Raw genomic sequence first — 21,130 nt, forward strand, 5'->3', positions numbered from 1 at the left:
AGAGATAGTTTTTTTTTTAATGATTTATTCCTCACGTATTGTCTCGATCAACAATGAGAGCTCACGTTGCAACTGCTACAGAATCATTTATCTTTTTTTTGTAACATATTCTCATATTCTGTGTATTCTGTGAGAAGTAGGAGGGGCAAGGTTTTTTCACTTGTTGCCATGGTGAATCATGTTATCTTTGTTCGATTGAAGAGGGTTTTTCATCTCCTCATGCGTGAGCTTAACTCAGGCTCAAACTAACTCAGAGTTTCCAGTTTCAGAACAGTTGATAACAGATCAATCTACTCTGAGTTTGACAGTTCAGGGTTAGTCAACCCAGAGTTCATGTTTTAACTCAGAGTTTGTTAACACTGCTTTCTGAAACCGGGTCCTGGGGTAGTTCACTCTGTTTACGTAGCCTACTTGCTCTCCTTCTGACTCGCTGTCGACCAAATGTGCAGCAACGTCTGTGGTCAGAGAATCTGACGGGCAGTAAATGCAGTAAGTGCCTTGTTGAATGAGATTGATAATTAAAAGATAGCTGTACATTACTGATCTTGAACTGGCTGGAGGTGAGTTTACCTAAAATTAGCATGAACACTGGAGACAAGAAACCATCTGAGTGCAAAGTTCAAAAATAAACTAGCCAGCACTTTTAAAATCAGTTACTAATTAACACATGTTAGTTTTGTGTTGAAGTTGTGTGATGTTTGACAAGCAGTAGAAAGGTTGTAGCTACAGAAGCACCAGGTGGATGGATAAACCATCTGTTGTTCATCAAGAAGTAGGGGAGACTGGGGACAGTTGCAACAAGGGACGGTTGCAACAAGCCTTATTTCTCCAATCAGAAACATGCTAGAGTGATGACACTCACACTGCACATTCACAGTTAGACCCTCTACCCACCAAGAATAGAAAAGACATATTCAGCATCTGCTCCTGCTTGTACTGAGACAAAGTTGTTTTAAGGGTATGAAAGAGCTTTTTTCATGAGCTGTATTTTTGTCATACTGTCCTGACCTTTTGTATGAATTAATCCAAACATACCTAGTTTGAATCACTGTTTTGTTGACTATCAAATGACATGGTTAGCATGTGTCAGTGTCATTGTGTCTAGCTAGTAGGCTACATGATGTTTTGTCATGGCTGACAGGGTGGGGACGGTTGCAACTGCCATTTGAATATGGAAGCACTATGCAAATGCAAATGTGTAAAATGAAACATTTTTAGCTTAAAATAGGCACAATATATATATTTTTTCCCTCATGATGAACAGAACAGCCAATTATATTAAACCATGAGAGACTAAGATTTCAAAATTATTTTCCAGATAACTTCCTATAATGAAATATGCAATTTGTAGTTGTATCTTATTCTATGGGACAGACGTAGCCACATATCTTTTCCTTAGGAAATTAGAGAAAAGTACATTTGTTTGATGTCATACAGTGAATAAATCATCCAAAAGTAGAGTACATGTTTATAAAAGTTTCTTGTATTGCAAATAGTTCCATTCTTCTTGTCTCACATTGAGCTATTGAGTTTCATTACCACTGTTAACCTCTGCACATTGACTCAAGGGCTATGTTCCACGCAAAACAAAACTCCAACTGTTCTCTGATAAATATTACTAAATAACTAAATAATACTATAGTATTATTGTAAGACAATGCATATTTTAGGAATACTATGCTTATTGAGACAAAAATCAAAAGTTAATTAGTGAAATTTAATGTATATTTAATATGTTGCAACCGTCCCTTATCAGTGTTGCAACCGTCCCCACGTTTGGGGTCAGTTGCAACGTCTGGATTCTTCCATTCAAATGAATATTGTGATTGATGTGTCATATGTAACCATCTTTAAATGGTATGACTAATTAGCTGACAAATGTATGTTTAATCTATAAAAGTTTGGTGGGCCTGGTCCAAATAGTCTCCGAGTAACTGAGAAAAATTTAAAAAGTGTTGCAACTGTCCCCAGTCTCCCCTAGATCCTGCTCACAAGCAACCTGTTGTTGTTGGTTTAAAGCTGATTCAGATGAGCTTTCGCCAGTGCGATAATAATATTATGGTTTAGCAAACCATGTATTTTCAATGAGGCAATGTTCACATGACAACATGACTGTGTGTGTGATAGAGAGTGTATTTTTGCACAAGTGTCATGTAGTGTATGGTCATGGTGTGTTTCCCTCAGCTCTATTAAAGAAACTTGTTTCATGAAGATAAGATGGACTTTATTGTCTGTCACGAGTGACAGAAATTTATGTTTGACAGGCTTGTATAAAAAACACTAAAACATTAAAAACACAAACGTTAAAAACAACATTTAGGTGCAATCATGCTAAAATGGAGGAGGGATCTGGTAAAAGCAGCAAAGTGTTCATTTTTGATAGTTCAGGGTGGTTATTGTAGAGGGGATGAAGGATTTTTGTAGATGTTTTGGAACCTTATAACGTTTCCTGATCACAGACTGGCTGTACAGTTCTGAGAGGGAGTTTGTTGTGTTTAGATGAGAGGAAGCTATACCATGAAGATATGTTGAGGGTGAGTATGGATTCAATGAGAGACTGGTAAACCAGAGTTAAAACATGTGTGCTGACACTGGAAGTTCTCAATTTCCTCAGCAGGTGGAGGTGTTGTTGTGATTTTTTTTTGTCTGCATGCTGAGAGAAAGAGAAGCAGTTGTCCAGGTCAGTTCCGAGATATTAAAAGACTCAACAAGGTCGATTTAGACCAAGAGACACATGCATGACTAAATTAACCTAAATCATAGGTGTTTTTTTTTCACGACTACACTGCAGGTTAGTCCATTATCTAAAGGTCCTGAAAGGTCCTGAAGGGTTCTGGACAAGATGAATATAACATATAATTTATATAGTGTGTAAATGGTTATTCAGTCTTTATTATGAAAGCAACAAGTTTTGGTCCAAGTTTCATTAGAGCTTGTTTTTAAGTAGGTTTATCAAATGAATGAGCTCACAAAGCATTTGTTTTAGTTTATTCTTTATTTGTAATAAAAATCCACCAACCCATTAAAACTTCTTTTTTTTTTGTCAGTACAGAGGAATGTGATGAAAACACAGAGCAGTGAAGATTGTTGCAAACAGGCAGACGTCTGAGTGTTGTGATGTTTCTGCTGCAGGACATGTACCTGAACGCTGGTGGTGTGACAGAGTGGCTGAAGAATCTCAACCACGTCAGCTACGGACGACTGACCTTCAAATATGAGAGGGACTCAAACTACCACCTGCTCAGTGAGTAAGCCTGCTGTGTTAATCCTCTGTAACTCATAGAAAGACTATGAACTAAAATTGTAAGATACAATCATCATCATCATCATCATCATCATCATCATCATCATCATCATCATCATCATCACCATCATCATCATCATCATCATACATTAACACCACAATCAACTATTGTTTATTGACTACAGTAGATGACATGCAAACCAAAAAGAAAAATATGTAATATAACCCTAGTCACCTATTCCTGACATACAATGATCAGAAAAGCTTTGATTCAAAATTACTGTCTATTTAACTTAAGAAACACACAACACAGGCTTTACCCCCCCCCCCCCCCCCCCCCCCCCTTTTGTGTATTATTTGGGCTTTTTCACCTTTAATGGAAAGCACAGTTGAAAGAGGGACAGGAAATGGGGAGGCAAAAGGGGGGGGGGGGGGGGGGGGGGTGACATGCAGGAAAGGGCTGCTCGATGCAGGATTTGAACAGGGGCTGCGAGGACTGTGGCCTTAACACACGGGGTGGCTGCTCTACCAACTGAGATAAACACCGCCCCTCGACTTTCATTTTTGTTACATTTCTTTACGGGAGGGACCTTTTGTCTTTTTGTCCCTAGCCTTATCAGGCCGTTGCTCTGTATCAGATTCATCAGATTCTGTTAGGGTCAGTTGTTCTGCTCCTGCTGTTATAGCTTCCAACTGGCAACCTGTTTTGTTTTTTGAACGCACCATGGCGCAAAGTTCTCCAAACTCTTTCGAAAACTCAGCTAGCTTGTCTTCTGAACCCTCTACCACAATTTTTCCATTTGAGTATAAGGCTACATAGCCTCTGGAACCAGAGAGTCTAAGATTGATGACAGAAAATTGATCTTCTTCAGTCTCCGCATATTTTTCCATTATTGCTTCTTTCCATTCCTCAGGTTTAGATTTAGTGTACAGAATGAGGTTGGATTTCTTTGTAAACTTTTCCAAATAGAGTTTATCGGGGTGACTCTCCAGTTGGTCATCTTTATATTTTTTCTTTTTTGTAGGTCCATAACCAGCAGGGTATTTCAGTTCTTCAGCATGAATCTATGGAAAAACCACAACTACAATTTATTGTACTTGAATGCTAGTTGATAAAATAAATAAATACTGCAACATATCCAGAAGTTGCTGCTTACCTTCTTTTCTCGTTCTTTTCCTTCCTCCTCTTCCTCTTTCATTTCTTCTTTCTTATCGTCTTCTTGTTTCTCTTTCTTTTCTTGTGGTTTTGCTTTCTTTGCGTCCATACTCTGGTTTTATAGATGCTTCTTAAAAGCACAAGAAAAACCTCAGGTCAGGATTATAATAGCTGTAAACAGAACAAAGATTAGCCTAACATGAACATGTCAAGTCTAATCTCCTATTTTTTATCGTGAGTTAACTCTGTTTTTAGTATTGTATCGTAAATAGATGAATTCTTACCAAATCTGTGGCAATTCAGGCAATGTGCAAAGTCCGTGTCGGCCGATGTGAATCGTCTGTCCAAGGCAGAAGACTGCTAAAATGTCTGCTGTAGTTTCTTTCTAATACCCCTTTCCCACTGGCCAAAAAACCCGTTTAAACCCGCTAACAATCGGCTTTTGGTGGCAGTGGGAAAGGCGCACCGAGCCGCGTTGACCCGCGTCGACGCGGGTCAAACGACTCGGCAAGCGACGCGGGTTAAAATCGCCTTTAATCGGCTCGGCTCCGAACGGCTTGCAGTGGGAACGCCAGACCCGCGTCAACCCGCTAATTTACGTGATGACACTGAACGTTACGTGACGCTACGTCATCGCGCCGGTCGCGTCTCATATCACGTACCAAAACAAAGCTCTGCTCCGCTCTGCTCTCATCCGAGACTGGGATCAAAACATCAGAGAACACTGACCAAAAACGATAGAAAAAAAGAAAAGAAAAGAAGCGACAGTCTGTTTAACTGACGTGTTGTGCCGCGGACGTCCGTCATCCGGCCGCAGCAGACTCTCTGTCCTCCGCGGTCCTGGTGCTCCAGGTCAGCCAGCCAGAGAGTCTGCCTCGGCGGACGGACACTCCGCGGCGGGCGGCTGTGGCATGACTGTGTGTGTCTCTTGCACCGCGGATGAGAGCGGGGCGACTGGTTTATGCTCTGTCTGATCCCTCAGCGGGGGGTCAGACTCGGCTCATTTTGGTCAATGGGAAAGGGGCCAAATGCCGATTGTTAGCGGGTCGACCCGCGTTTAAAAAACCCGCGTCGACCCGCTAATTTTAGTGGGAAAACGGCTTTATGTTGCAGGAAAGCTTAGAGAGGAAGTTTGACAAACAGGGCGGACCCATCCCCATCGTGCCAACCGCTGACTTCCTAGTCTTGCTCGCTTGCCAGACCCTCCTCCAGAGATGACTTCCAGACCCAAGTTGCTGTGAGTAACATCCACTGACTCACAGATCAATGCTCATCATGAAAGTATTCATACAGTAGAATTTTATGCGTATCAAGTCTGCACTCGTACACACTCAGGAAAAGGCAAGACACTCACACCCTGAAATCCAACACTGTTTTCTACCACATTAATTAAAGGGATATTTCGGATCTTTTGACATGAAGCTGTACTGTATGACATCCTTAATAGCAGTTACTGTACGTGCATCAACAGCCATTTTAGCATTTAAAAGCCAGACTGGATATGTGTTGCAGATATCTGTAATTCAGTTTTGCAGAGTCAAAAAGAACATTTCAATATTTCAGATATCCACGACTACGTTCTTCCTAGGACAAATGACGTCACTTTTGCCATTCATGTGTATGGGGTTTGTCATTACAGATATCCATTACGTGAATTACGGATATCTGTAACTGAATTACGACTAGTCCTAATTCCAGTTCAAGATATCTTTGATTCACCTCAATTTAAGATATCTGCACGTCCCTTTTCAGATATCTTAAATTAAGTTAAGACTAGTCAAAATGACGTTGTAGATATCTGTAATTCACATAGTGGATATCTGCAACTGAATTGTAGATATCTGTAATGACAAACCCCATACACATGAATGGCAAAAGTGACGTCATTTGTCCTAGGAAGGATGTAATTGCGGATATCTGAAATGTTCTTTTTGACGAGGCAAAACTGAATTACAGATATCCTGAATGAAAAATCCAACTATTACTACTACTACTACTACTACTACTAATTATGACAAGTCAGAAAGATGATGTTGATATCTACAATGTTAATTCTGTATAGTCAAACTTAGCTTTTAAATGTTAAATCCACTTGCCATAGTAATCTTCCCAGCACTGCTGTATAGGTGCATGTGGAGATTTTACTGTATTATGCAGATGAGCTTTCAACAGTGCGACAATAATATTCTGGTTTATCAAAACCATGTATTTTCAGTCAGGCGAAGTTCACATGACAACAAAGGTACTCAAATAAGTTCTTGACACTGGAGCTGGATTTCAACAAAACCTTTTTAATTTCACTGGTACTGTTTATAAAATCAGCGAGTCTGCTTTGATGCCAACTTAAACATGGTGTGTGATCTGTGTTTGTGTATTTGAGGTGGGGTGTGTCTGTGTGTGTTGTTTTGAGTGTGCGGTGTTGTGCCTATGTGTGTGTATGTGTGTGAGATAGAGAGCGTGTGTTTGCACAAGTGTCATGTAGTGTATGGTCTGTGTGTGTGTGTATGTGTATGTGAATGTCAGATTGCTTGATAAGGCAACATGCAGTCATCAGTTTCCATTGGCCTCAAAGTAAAAACACACAAACCTGCTCCAGACACAAACACACACACACACACTTTGCTGGCTGAACCCTATGTTAACACACACACATATGATATATACACACACACATACGGTGCATACAGACACACACACTGACGCCGGGCAGACGAGCACTGAGAGGTGTCTTGACATTGAGTGACAGGAGGAGGAGGGAATCGTCTGATTGGTCGAGACAGCTGGCGAGCGGGAGCTTCAGAGCAGCCGGGGTTCAGACTAAATTGGTGTGAAATAAAAACTCTACCCTATAAACAACTACACATCCCAGAATTCAAGCTGTACACAGAACTACACATAAAGCTGATCTACGATGAAACCCAAAACTTTGTTCTCTCTTAGTGGACGGATTCTCACTGAACGATTGTTTCTTGGTCGGAGACTTGGGTCAGAGAATTAATACTCTAATTATTTAAGTTTGACTGGCTGGCGGACGTATTCCTGTCCCTCGATGGCCACACAAACCAGCTTCACCAAGACCAAATATCAAGTTTATCACTGTGAGCTGCTCATTTCCCTTCTTAAGCTCTTTTCAACCCCTTAAATCCGAATTTCCCCCTTTAATTTCCCCTTAAGTAGCTTAAAAATTCAACTTGCTTACTTATTCAAACATTAAATTACTGATGCTATTCAATGTTTACTCTGAGGGGGTAAGCCAAGAGAGTATTAGAAATATATATATAAAGATTGTGTGAATGGAAACTTTGGGATCTCCACTCAAATTTGTAATAAATATCTGTAGTTTCAGGATTTGCAATAACCATCCGTAAGGATGACATTGCAGAAACCTGTCATTACAATGTAACTCAGTATAACTCTGCATCATAAATACACTTAATGTCAATCAGTGTAATATAACAACCATATTTGCACCTATAAAGGTTGATTTGCATGTTTTAAGTTTGAAGAAGTTTGCTCTAACACGCTGGTTAATTCACATTATTTTGGGCTCAATTGTGAATTATAAGAGATATAAATCAGGGATTTCCACTTTGGCAAATCAAATCTGGTTGTTATGTTCTTCCTACACGTTTTAACTTTGCTTTTTTTTTGGCCACAAATGTTTAACATCACAGATAAGATTTGATACGAAATCACAACTGCTCTTGTTTTCATGCATCACGTCTGAGAACAATGAGAACTTGTGTATTGCTTCTCGGTTTATGACACTGTTATTAACCCTGTTTTTCTAAATGCCGTGGCGAAAAACACACACACACACACACACTAAGCCATACAAAGCTACACAGGGCGGCTGCTACTCTACATAGTTTTCAACACGGGACAAGTCATTCTACACGTCTGTTCATGCAGTCTACTGTGGCTCTAACTAACTACTGCACACGTCACAGAATGAGATCTGCCATCGATGCACGATTCCCTGCACAGGCCTCTGGAGATTTATTTTTACGTTTGTACGCCAGCAGCTACACATGCACACACCTATAAGCAAACATGGACACACAGGCACACAAACAGCAGCTCACACACCCTCTCACACCCTGCCCCACACAACACGCCCACGTCCACAGTGACTTATTGTTGTGGAGGCTTCTTTTTTTTTTTAAGCAAAAATCTCACTTCTTGCAGTTATCATTCGTTTGCCCCAGTGTGTGCGTCTGTGCTGGCGTTTACAGTTATGTACTGTATGTGTGTGTTTCATGCATGTGCCTAATGGAGGTGTGTCTCTTTTTGTTTGTGTGTATGTGTGTGTTTGTGCGTGAGGTTTCCTTATCGGTTGGTAGGCATAGGGGGGCAGTAACAACATCAGGGTCATATCAGGACGACACTAACACACGGGTGAGGTGGGGGGGGCGGTGGAGGAGAGAAGCTACAGGCTGCAGAAAATCAGAGAGGGGAGGACAAAGAGGGGGTGTAGACTGTGACAGAGGGCTGCTGGGGCTGGGAGGTGGGAGGTGGGGGTGTGGGGTGGGCGGGGTGGGGGGTAACAGGGGAGAGAGGCAGAGGAGGGGGTGTTTTATAGGGGGCTGAGGTGCGGCATCCGGAAGAGTCTGTTTTAGTTGATTTTGGTTCCGTAAAGTCACAAAAAAATATGTTGAACATCTGGAGTCTGCGAGGCGAGGGGAGCTTGGGGGGGGGGTCGGGGGCTGCTGGAGAGGACGGCAGGGGGTAGGAGGGTGGTCCTGAAGACGACTAATACCCCTGCAAAGAAGGAAAAGATAGAGAGATCTGTCAGGGGCGGACAAAGTATTTAGATTCTTCTTTTTATTATCATTAGATTAATATGCATATAAGTAGCTTACTGGCTCCTTATTAGTAATTATTAAGCACGTATTAACATCTTATTCTACATAGACTTTTATTCTACATCTATTACACCATGAATTAATATTTTTCCTGTTATTAACTCCTAATTATCGCTTATTCATTGTAAATTAATGCATTATACTAATTCAGAATGATACTACTGCCCCTGTACAAGGCCCCAATAACCCACTGGTTATTCACATCATTATTCAGGGACAATTAATTTACAATGAATAAGCGATAATTAGGAGTTAATATCAGGAAAAATCTTAATTCATGGTGTAATAGAGGTAGAATAAGTCTATGTAGAATAAGGTGTTAATACGTGCTTAATAATTACTAATAAAGAGCTAGTAAGCTACTTATATGCATATTAATAAGCACCTAGTTAATGGTGAATATGTGTTCCATTACTTTTTACTTTTCTCTCTGTGCTGATTCATCCAGGGTTTGACACTAGAAAGCTGTTTTCACACTCATCTGCTGGGGAGCAGACAGTTTCTCTGTGCTCATGTTAAAGCACTGAACAGGAACAGTGCAAGCAGGATTTTTGTGAAGCCAATTATAACATAACCAGTAGGCAACTTACATAAGCGTGATATGCAAATGTGAGACTTCCAGTGCAGATAAACTGAGCGCGGACACGTCCAACACATTTACATATTCATAGAGCGTGTATTTTTCAATGAAGGAGAAAGAGTAAAAAAAAAAAAGAAAATCTGAATATTAATCCTTACTTCTTGAAAGAAAAATCATATCAAACACAAACTGTAATTGGGAAATTCTTCAGTCATGTCATTTATGCGGCAGTTGACTGCATTTACATTGTGAGTTCATTATCAATCAGCGAAATAATCAGTAAGTTTATGAAGGAATAAACAGAAGGAAGTCTTCTGAAGAAGAAACACAGATAAAATACCTGAGTCCTATAGGATCACACTCACATGTAGGCGCAGTAACATTCCTAAACACTAAAATGTCATTTATAATTCGATGTGCGTGAGCAGCTGCCTCTAAATAATCCTGCTTGGTTTTAATCCCAGCAGCTCTGACTCGTTCGCTCACCTCTCCTCCTTCGCCTCCCTGCTCCATTCCTCCATATTCTCCCTGTGCGAGGAAACAGGAGTGCATTAGAAACAGAAGAGGAGAAAAGAGGTGGAGAAGATGACTTTTCTGAGGAAGATGAAAGGATGAGGTTATGAGAGGGCGGGCGGAGGGGCCATAAGCACCAACGGCCACCTACGACGGTATCTTAGCTTTCGTTTGCTCTCCACTTCTGATAAAATAAAGCAGTTAAGACTACAAGAGGCCATGCTGCACGGCTCACTGAGTTTCTCTTATTATCATGCTTAAGACGCTTCCCCGGGGGGCTCAGTTAGTTGATTAGAGTTTTTACAGCATATAAGGGTGAAATAAAAACCTCCAGCTGCCGGGCTCCTGGTGCGCAGGCCTCGTTCAGCCTGAGCAGTGCATGAGGCTCTTTTGCTGCATGCCATGAATACTGAATATATTCTCATTCTGGAGATGTGCACTGGAGCTTGTGTGTCACTTATCGCTACATGGTTAGAAATGAGAATTTTTTTAGTATTTATTATTGCCTAAACCACAAGAATGAGCGAGCGCCTGGGTAGGTCAGAAGTAAAAGCTTGTTTTTATGCTTTTATCCTTTTTATTTTATCCACTAAACATATTTTTAATCCAATTCAACACTGCAGAAATCTGCCTATTTTAACTTATGAAGCATCACAGCAGCTTCTGTTTCTCCTTTCCCCTCCTGATGCTCACTCAGTCCTTTGTGGGCTATTAGCTACTATACACCGCATCGCCAGTTTATCGAGTAAACCTGTGCAATGTCATGTAATCCAGTGCAAGACTCCTGCAGTAAATCGCACCTCCCAAACTATGATGACACTCCACAGAAAGCCAGATTTAAAGGAGATATATGCCGCCCCTTTTTCCATAAATTAAAATAGTTCCCAGGTGTCTTAAAGACATGTCTGTGACATGCTTCGATCAAAATACCTCAAGGATCAAACATCACAGCTCTTATTATCAGCTTAAAACAGCCCTGTTCAGAACGGCTGGTTTCAGTGCCTGTCCCTTTAAATGCAAATGAGCCACTGCTCTACCCGTTGCAGTACTCATAGGGGTGGTATTACATCGTTGAATGAACAGCTTGTAAAACCACATGGATTTCAACCTCAGGAGCCTGAAAATTACAGATTTTTTTTGTCAATTCTCACATTTTCGGGGCCGGAAGGCAAGAAAAACACCCAAATATATGTTAAAGAGCCTTCAAGATGTGATATTTCCATAATATGTCCCCTTTAATGCAGGTTTGTTGCATGTGATCGCACAGGTGTACCTAATAAACTGATAACAATGTGCACTAAGCATGCAGGGTATCTCCTCTTTGTTTCTCCTTCACCCTTCCCCACCCCAGGTTGACCTATGACCCCCACACTGCTCTGTCCCATAGGCACCTCGTATACTGGCTCCTCCTATCAGGAAAAACACAGATGAGACACAAAACAGCGTAAAACAAGGAAAAGTGAGAAGAACAGCAACACGGAGCGACAACACAACACAGAAGCATCACCACAATATTTCAACAAAGGAAGCACACAGACACAGAGAGACGTGCATGAAAGACACAAATGTTAGATGTTCTCTCATCTAACATTTGATAACAGAGTTCAGATTATAAAAGCAGAAGCCATAATTTTAAATACATTTGACAAACCACCATATCACGACAATAAAACATCAATTATCTTGATTATCCAGATGAAGTCCTGGCAAAAATTGAACACAGCAGCTCATAAAATACAAATACACCTAACCCATTTTTTTTGGTTCTGCTTATGTTGGTCATTTAAATCAATTATTTTCATCTAATCATTTAAATTCAATCTAAATTATGTTTAATATCAATTAATATCATTGTGCACTGAATATATTTGTGTTTTCTACTATTCATTAGATGGAAAAAATGCTATTTCAACATGTCACTTTTTATATTTTTATATTTTTATTTTATATTAAACAATGAATTAACTGTAATATATAGTAGTCTATATATAATTAGTAGAAAACTGGTCATCTTTGATCTATTAAGAATAAATAAAGTAGAAAAATGGGATTGTGTGTCAGCATTGACATCTAGTGGCTGATCTCAAACCAGCTGTATTCAACAATTTAGACTTTTCTTAAATCCCTAAAACAGGATCTCTTTATCTTTTTGTTTTTCATTTTGTATATGTGTGTGTCTGTGTGTGTGTGTGTGTGTGTGTGTGTGTGTGTGTGTGTGTGTGTTTGCCCTGCCTGGAGGATCCATTATAATGACCCAGTGTTGTCATGGTTACTAACTAACTGACCTGGTTGATCAACCCGGTCGACGCGGCCACGTTCTCGACGCCCTCGACGCCCGCCTGTGACACCTCGTTGGCTCCGGCAGCCGCTGTGTCTCCCACGATGTTGGCCTGGTCCACGGTCCTGTTGGCCACTAGGGGGCAGAACGGAGGAGGGTTAGTGCCAAGGGGGCAGTTGTCGGTCTGAGAAGTGAAGCTCACTTCCGCGTTAAAAAAACTGCATTCCCCTCGGATGCCACTGGGGGCTGGTGCCAGAAAGCAGCATGTCTCCATAGACCCCCATGTTAAAGCAGAAGTAAGCGATCCGGTCGTTCTTGTCAGCTGATGGAGTTAGTAGCCCCCGCCCTCGTCATGGATCTCTTGGTCCTCGTCCCCAAGGGGGTGGATCGGACTACACGCAGGCGTAGCTCACAGTCGGCCATATGAGGACGGGCAACTGTCTCTGACTCTGGCTGCAGTTACAGTGCAGTAGATAGGTGATCCAGTCATCTGCACTAAAAAAACGATTCATAACTCTGTGAAAAATTAATCAGTATGTAGCTATTACTTTAACTATTGGCATAATGTCACTATAATGTTACTTTTACAAAAAAAAAAAACATTATTAAAATTATCCGTGATTCTAAATATGCTGCATCATAACTGCATAAACGTTCATAAAAATCAAACCGTTTTGAAATCGGACAAAAACTGAGCAAGTTATGGTCATTATAGCAGAACATGCACCATAGGCTCAATGCTCTGAGGGAGAGAGTTGCCCGTCCCAAGATGGCCGCTGTACTGGCTACGCTTTGTCATTGGGAAACAGCTGCGGATGAGTCATCTAGTCTTCTTATATATATCTATGCTCGTCCCTACGTCACCACATTCACGCGCATCTCTTGGCTGCACACACAGCCCTTCATGCCGTTCTCTCTCCTCATTGGATAAAGCTTGTAGGATACAAGGAAGTGTACAAGAAGTTTTCTCCGCGGCTTACTGCAGAGCAGAGTGACTGACAGACCCGTGTTTCGGACCAAACACTCTATAGAAGTGATCGCTGTCGGAAGATATAACTATTTAAGACTTATATTAACACAAATATTCCGCTTACTTCTGCTTTAAAATCGCAGATTTTACATCCTCAATAAACATGATCAAAGCCTGGTACCATTGCGTTTTTTGGTCTCAACCGATAGTTTCTACCCCCGCACACACTCTGAGGGGGGTGAATTTTTTTTTTTAAAACTCTACCGTTTTACTATTATTAGGTTTAAAATTCTGGCCAATTAGGGCACGGAAACGTTGATGACAGGTCCGGAGACAGCTGCTTCGAGGCCAGTGGGCGGGTTCTCGGCCGGCCAATCCAACATGGCGCTGTTCAGGCCGCCCTATTTGAGTCACAAAAACGACTCGCCAAAACCAATGGGTGACGTCACGGATGCTACGTCCATATTTTTCTCTAGTCTATGGTTAGTGCACATAAACACACACACACACACACACACACACACACACACACACACACTGAGGGTCTGTTGGTCCAAAGAGGGACCTCGGTGCTTGGTGGGTTAGTTTGTGACCATCATGGTGAAAACAACAAACAGTGGTGTGGTGCGAACAGGAAATACAAAATGTCTTGGAAAAGCCACAAGCTTTGAATCATATAAGACTAAAAAAAGACAAATATAATATATCATAAAACAAAAATACATACATGAATACATGGGCTATAATTCTCATATTCTTCCTTCTTGGTGCAAACTCTCATTACTGCCCCCCTGAGGCTGGAGGTCAGACTCACACAGGTAATTACATTTAATGAGGGCTGCAGTTCTAATAGGTGTTAAATTACAGTAATAGCCCAAAGAGCCACATGGGGCAACAAAGAGCCACCACACCTGAACACAACCTTCTGCTAATGATCAATTTAAGCTTTGTAGCAGAAGCTTTATGTTTTAATTAGAGGAAAAGCCTCAGTAGTGATGATTAACTGGTTGTTTGATGACGTCCACAGACTGTGGATTTAAACTCTGGTTTAGGAAACTACATCTCAACCTGTGAGATGTAGAAAAAAACATCTGTACTTCCTCTCTAATGTTTGCACTGGGTGGTTCACTGTTTGAGACACAAATGAAGCAACATACTTGCACATTTTTTCTTACCTGTGTTTACTGATGACACAACTCCCTCCTTTGTCTTACTGCCTGTGGATCAGAGAGAGTAAAATGTCACAATCACATTCACATACAGTACAATGACTTATTGTTTTATTATTGCCCCTCTTTTGATTGATTTACATTTTTTGTTAATATTGTGTATATTGAGTTATATTCATTAGTAAACGAAACTGTGGCCATTATGACTAAATGATGATGTCATTTATTTTATAATATAATACATTTAACACTGAATATCCCTTCTACATCATTAGATTGAAATGGTGTGATGTTGCTTACTGTGTCAACTGTTTTCACCTCTTTATTTTACATTTACTTTCAACACATTTTTATGTTATTACCGAAACTGAGACTACAAAGAGACATTTCATTTCTTCTCCTCTGTTTGCTCTAGGCTCTGACACAACCCTCTCATCTATCACTCTGTCTAAAAATACACAAAACCCACTTCCACTCAGTGTGGCTGATGCTCTTCTCTTCTGTTTGAGTAACAATAAAAAGACTTGGTCTAGAAAATTGTTGAATTTTCTATTATTTTTTTCTCCCTTTCCAGCCTTTAGAGCCCAGTTAAGATGTTCCTTGAAGCTGAGTCGACGTGACAACCTTGTATTATTATTGGGAATATCTCTGTGTGTGTGTGTGTTTCCCTCTCTGCTCACCAGCCTTGAGCTCACTATACTATGATCCCGAGCAGATTAAAGCGTTATTATATAATCTGCCAGAGAGAGGGGCAGCGGGAGAGAAATATCTGCTCTGAAAGATGAAAGGGAATAATGACAGGAAGCTAGAAACTAAGGGGGAAGGGAAGGAGGAATATAGGATAAATCAGAAGTGTTACACACGCGAATACACACACGAATACACTAACACACACAGTTCTCTCTTTGTAGTTTTTGTGCACATGCAGATGCTGCCATTTACTGTATCCTGCATCCACCCGTCCTCTCTCTGTCTCCTGCTTCCCTCCATCTCTCTGCACGCTCCCTGTGGTACATGAGCCACGTGCCTGAGTACTGAGCAGTACTGCAGCACAGCCCAACACACACACACACTCTCTCTCACACACACACACACACACACACACACACACACACACACTGCAATGACACAGCTTCTTTCTCGCAGTCAACAGAGGGAGCCCTGTGAGCATGTGCATGTAAAAGCCTGTGGCGATCTGTCTGTCGCCATCATCATACAGAATAAACTATCAACTATGAACTTCATGTCCCTTTGTTGTTGTTTTTTCTCATGCAAATGATCAAATATGTATAAAAAAAAAAATCAGCTGCAGCAGAGTGTGATGCACTGGACACCGCAGAGCGAACAACAAGAACAAGAAAGCAATTGATGGAATAATCCTGATAATAAATGATAATCCTGATCAAAAGCTTGCTGCAATAAATGAAGATGGCACGGATTAAAGTGTGTGAAGGCTTTTTCCTATAATGAAATAATGCATCAAATGTGGCTTTAGTTGGAGGATGCGTCCTGATGAGATGAAAGCTGTGGATGTCTCATGTTTAATGAAAAATCTTATCAGCCTCGATTTTGTTTTATGTCTCTGCAGCAACGTGAAATTGATGTGCTATATGCACAGGGACAGATAAAAAAAAAAGGGGGGAAGCTGTGACAAGATGATGAATGCAACAAATTAAATGAATAAAAACTGAAAAGCAAATAACATGAAAAAAGAAATAACTGCTGATAGATCTTTTCTACTGATACTGTAGCATCTCTTTGGCAAAATGACTATATATTTGAATTTCAGTGCAGAAGATTTAACACCTAGAGCCTTTTTTTCTGTAAATTACTGATGATTTCTTAAATGAATTAAATTAAAATTAGATTTTCTGGGAGTTTTATAGGTCTAAGGTTCAGTTTCCATTAAAACAAAAAGATAAATCCATAAATCCATATAAAACTATGGATTAAAATAAGAGAATCATGTTCTAAAAAAAGCCAACGCTCATGTTTGGAGCTATTTTGTGGCAGCTTGAGCTCAGAGGTTTTTTTCTTTTCTTTTTTTCTTTAATGACGTCCTGCTGTCGGTCCACGTCTGTCCTGTGCATGCGTGCATCCATGTCGTCCGTGTGTGTGTGTGTGTGTGTGTAGCGTTCAGACCTTGATACTGTCACATGCTGACGTTTGCACTCTGCTGCAGGCGGATACAGTGGTTTTATCGGAGCCATCGACCCTCCTCACTTCACCGATCACATCCCCTTTTCTGCTCCCCTACTCCTATGATCTACCTCCACCCATCCATCCATCCCTCCATCCCCTCATTCACCCCCCCTCTCCCTCTTTCTCTCTCTTCTCTTCCCTCCATCCTCTCCTCCTCTTCCTCCTCCTCTCCTCCTTCTACCTGAGCCCAGTCACCGTCCTGAGCTCACTGGGACATCCAGGTTTCATTTTTCTACTGAGTCTCATTCGCTCCCCCCTCCTCCACCTCCTCCCCTATCATCCTCTACTCCCCCACCCCCCTCACCCTCACCCACAGACACACCACCACCACCACCACCACCACCACCACCACCCCCATCACGACATGTCACCTGTCTCTCTCTCTCTCTTTCCGTCCCTCCATCTGTTCAACCCGGAGCCACGAGACCAGAGGCTCAAAGCCTTTTCTGACATAACACCCCTCCCTTACTCTCTCTCTCTCTCTCTCGCCATCTTTTCTCTCTCTGTCTTTTCCCTTGCATCTCTCCATCCTATCCTTCCATCTTTTCTTGGGATGGGTGGGTGGGTTGAGGTGGGAGGTGGTGGTATTTGGGGAGTAGGAGGAGGAGGAGGAGGAGGAGGAGGAAGAAGGGGACTGGGGGATTTGTTGTAAGAGCTGTGAGGCAGGAAGCTGGTTAGTCATCAAAGCAGCAGGAAAATCCAGTGGACACGGGAAGGGGGGGTGAGGGTGAGGGTGGGGTGGGGGGTGGGGGGGCAGTTGCTGCAGTGCTCAAGTGATCCTTTTCCCTGTCTAACGCCCCCCCCCCCCCCACCCCCCCTCCCTCCCTACACCCCACCTCCCTCCATCGCTTGTTCCAGCTCGTGTCATTGACACTTTTTTCTGTCCATCCTCATCATCCTCATGAGGCTGTTGCCGTGTGACAGTCGGTCAAAGTGCTGAGGAGACAGAGACTGCAGACGACAAACCACGACAGCGTACAACACGTCCACTCCGCTGACTCCTCACCCACCCACCCACCTCCTTACTTTTACAACCCCTCCCCTCCCCTCCTCCCTCCCCTCCCTCCCCTCCCTGCCCCTTCAGACGGCCTAAAAAGCCTAACACTGGGGGTAACCTTGAGATGTGACGCAGTTGCTGCTCAAGCTAATGCAAAAAAGTGCAGCGAACTACAGCAGCAGCTGCACGGCATCCGAGCATCTGATGCATCTTTAAAAAGTATAAATTCACATTTTTTTGTCATTAAATATATCAAAATTTTCATCTTTTATTGTGAATTTATTCATTTCTTTTTGAACACACACTGAATGTACCTCTGAAGTACGTATGGCAGCCTGATGGTGAATGTAGGTCAACTATATCATGAAAATTTAAAAAGGCAGATAAGCAGAGTCCCCGGGGACTTTGTTGCTGTATTTAGTTCATCACTGGATGTCCCTGACTCTCTTCCAGACCCCCACCCTCTGCCCTGCACCAGTCCTGCAGCAGTATCCTGCCAGCCCTCACGCCATCCCCTCCTTTCTTTCTTTTTCCCTTCTTCTTCTCCTTCTCCCCCCTTCCTCCTCCTCCTCCTCCTCCCTCTGTTCTGCTCCCCCCTTCTCCAAAAAATGTCCCAGACATGGACACCCAAGGGACCCCACCTCAAACAGCGCAAATACACGTGATGCAACCACCAGACACACACCTCAGAATAAATGCATCTCCCCCCCCACAAGACAAGACTTACCAACTCTTTCACCACCAGAGAGACGTGTGTGTGTGTTACATACCTACATACATCACCCCCTCCTTGGTCTTGGCTGCTGCCTCCTCCATGCCGGCTTTGGTCTTCTCCGCGGCGGCCACCACTCCCTCCTTGGCCATGGAGAACCCCTTCATCAGTACATCCATCTTTAGGCGACGAGACGGCTGGGCTCCCCTGCTCCAAACGGGCCTGGCTGGCTGGCTGGCTGGCTGGTGCTTACAGTGAGTGTGCAGAGGAGATGATGTGAGATGTCAGAGCGAGCGTGTGTCCGTGTGAGTATGCGTGTGTAGTGTAGTGTGTGTAAATGTGTGTGTGTGTGTGTGTGTGTATGGATGTATGTGTGTCAGTGTTGGTGTGTGTGTGTGTGCGCCGGTGGCTCCTCCTCCCTTCGGTGCTACAACAGAGGGGCTGAGAGAGGACCGCACAGCAGGGCTACAGCACGCAGACTGAGAGAGAGTGAGAGAGAGAGAGAGAGGCAGGCAGAGAGGCAGAGAGGCAGAGAGGCAGGGAGGGAGGGAACGAAGGACCGGTACGCACGAGATGGAGAGAAGAAGAGGAGGAGAGAACGGCCGGATGCTGCAGCATTTTCAAGTCGTGCTGCAACCCCGCCCCTCAGCCATCCCTCCACTCTCATCCATCTCTCTCCTGATGATTCTCACTCACTCACGCTCAGCGCAGCCTCCGGTTTGCTGTTTGCATATTTTTTTGATTGGCACGTTGCTCTGGACACACCTTTCTGGATGCTGAGCTTGTGAGAACTGTTACATAACCTGCAGAGCTTCAGCAGAGGAAAGTGATGAGGATTTTTCTTCTTCTTTCACATCATTTCAGGGCTAATCTGTAACTGCATCACAGAGGAAAATGTGATTCATTCATATCTTAATAACCATGTATTTACCCAGTATATCAGTGGCCTGCTGTTTGTTTTATTCCATTCATATAGTTGCTTCTTTTTTTTTCACAGGTAATATCAGTAACAGGTCACTCACACTGGATTAATGCAGAAAAAAATGAGAATTTCTCACTGTGTGAGAAGAGGAAATGCTTTGTCATCTCCACCTGAATGAGTCACAACTGCTACCCCCTCCTCTTCCTCTTCCTCCTCCTCGTCCCGTTTCTGCCAAACATGCCGACTCAGCAGCATGACAATTCTGTGGATACTTTTAATATGTCCACAGCTCCATTCAATCAAAAGGGAGCGTGCAGACCGACATAATCATAGACATAAAAAATCAGCAGCTGCATATATTGTATGTATATATACACACACACACATATATACTGTATATATAAATCTATATATAACCATAATTGATTAAATAAATGTGAGATGCAGAGATTTATCTGGAACACAGTGATGGATGAAATGCTGTGTTACTGTTGCACAGAGCAGGACGTCTTGTCTTTTGGGTGTCTGGATGTTCAGAGTCATACTGCCCTCTGGTGATCACAGGAAATTTAACATCATGACGCAGCATTATAACTGCGCTGTGCAATATGAGCTGAAAAAAATTCTCACTGGAAGAGTTTTTATGAAGGTTTTTTGAAGACAGGTTATCAATCTTCATCAGGAAACTGCAAGTCATGAGTGCCTTCTGTTTAAACTGCAAAGGTGCAAAGGTATTGAATGTCTTTCATTTCATTCTGTTTCAATTATGTTTTTGTCAGTGCATCCAGTGAAGTGTGTAGGTGTCAGGTATCAACAGGAGATAAATATTGAGGCAGTGAAGTTGTACTAACGTCTCAAATCCTCATTTTTTATGACCTAAAGCTGCACTAATCCCTGTTTTCTATTGTACAAACAATTGGTGGGATCACAGTGTGCAGTGTGACAGGGGTTAGTGGTGTAGAGACAAGCCCACAGAGAATTATCACTCCACTCTACTGCTCCCTTTATTTTTTTCAAAAGCATTTTTAGCATCCTTCAGTTCATTCATTTAGTTTTTACATCACTGATTTGGTCTTGCAGCTTTCATGAGCATCGCGTCCAGCTGCAGGAGCACACAGCTGTTTTCAGCCAAAAACCATAAGGACTCCAGAGGTGGTGGAGACCAAAAACAGAGCTAAAAGGAAAGTGAATATCGCTGAAGACATAACAAATCAAATTGAATGTTTCCCTGTTTTTGCCTCATGTGTAGCCTACAATCTAATATTTAATTTTAGATGACATGACTGTGGTGGATTTCAGTCACTCCCTGTTCTCACATATTGGTTGTGATCATATTGCTGCTTATGTCTGATTGTAAACAGTTTGTGAAACCCGATTTCCCTGATAATGAAAGGTGTCCCTCAAGGTTTAATTGTAGGTACCATCACGTTCACAGTTTATATCGTTGCGTTATAGTTCACTGACCTGGAAAAGGGTTAAATTCAGCAGGAGCTTTGTCCCCTCTGCTATAACAGAGCTAAAC

At 42.2% G+C, this 21,130-nt stretch overlaps 1 protein-coding gene and 1 long non-coding RNA gene across 2 annotated transcripts; both read right to left on the reverse strand.

The window, feature by feature from the left end:
• Positions 1 to 3,801: 3,801 nt before the first annotated feature.
• Positions 3,802 to 4,742, reverse strand: LOC311002367. Its single transcript, XR_014596240.1, has 3 exons — positions 4,685 to 4,742; positions 4,402 to 4,530; positions 3,802 to 4,309 (listed from the first exon to the last, which is right to left on the reverse strand). It is a non-coding gene; the product is annotated as an uncharacterized lncRNA (long non-coding RNA).
• A 3,602-nt stretch (positions 4,743 to 8,344) lies between these two features.
• sncgb (synuclein, gamma b (breast cancer-specific protein 1)) lies at positions 8,345 to 18,865 on the reverse strand (the record flags this gene model as incomplete). Its single annotated transcript, XM_083994848.1, has 6 exons — positions 8,345 to 8,425; positions 10,332 to 10,373; positions 11,750 to 11,767; positions 12,644 to 12,771; positions 14,782 to 14,819; positions 18,741 to 18,865. 6 exons carry the CDS (start codon positions 18,863 to 18,865, stop codon positions 8,345 to 8,347), a joined length of 432 nt encoding a protein of 143 aa, XP_083850974.1.
• Between the last annotated feature and the right edge of the window lie 2,265 nt (positions 18,866 to 21,130).

This window comes from Trachurus trachurus (genome assembly GCF_905171665.1).
Source record: "Trachurus trachurus genome assembly, chromosome: 19".
Taxonomy (NCBI): domain Eukaryota; kingdom Metazoa; phylum Chordata; class Actinopteri; order Carangiformes; family Carangidae; genus Trachurus; species Trachurus trachurus.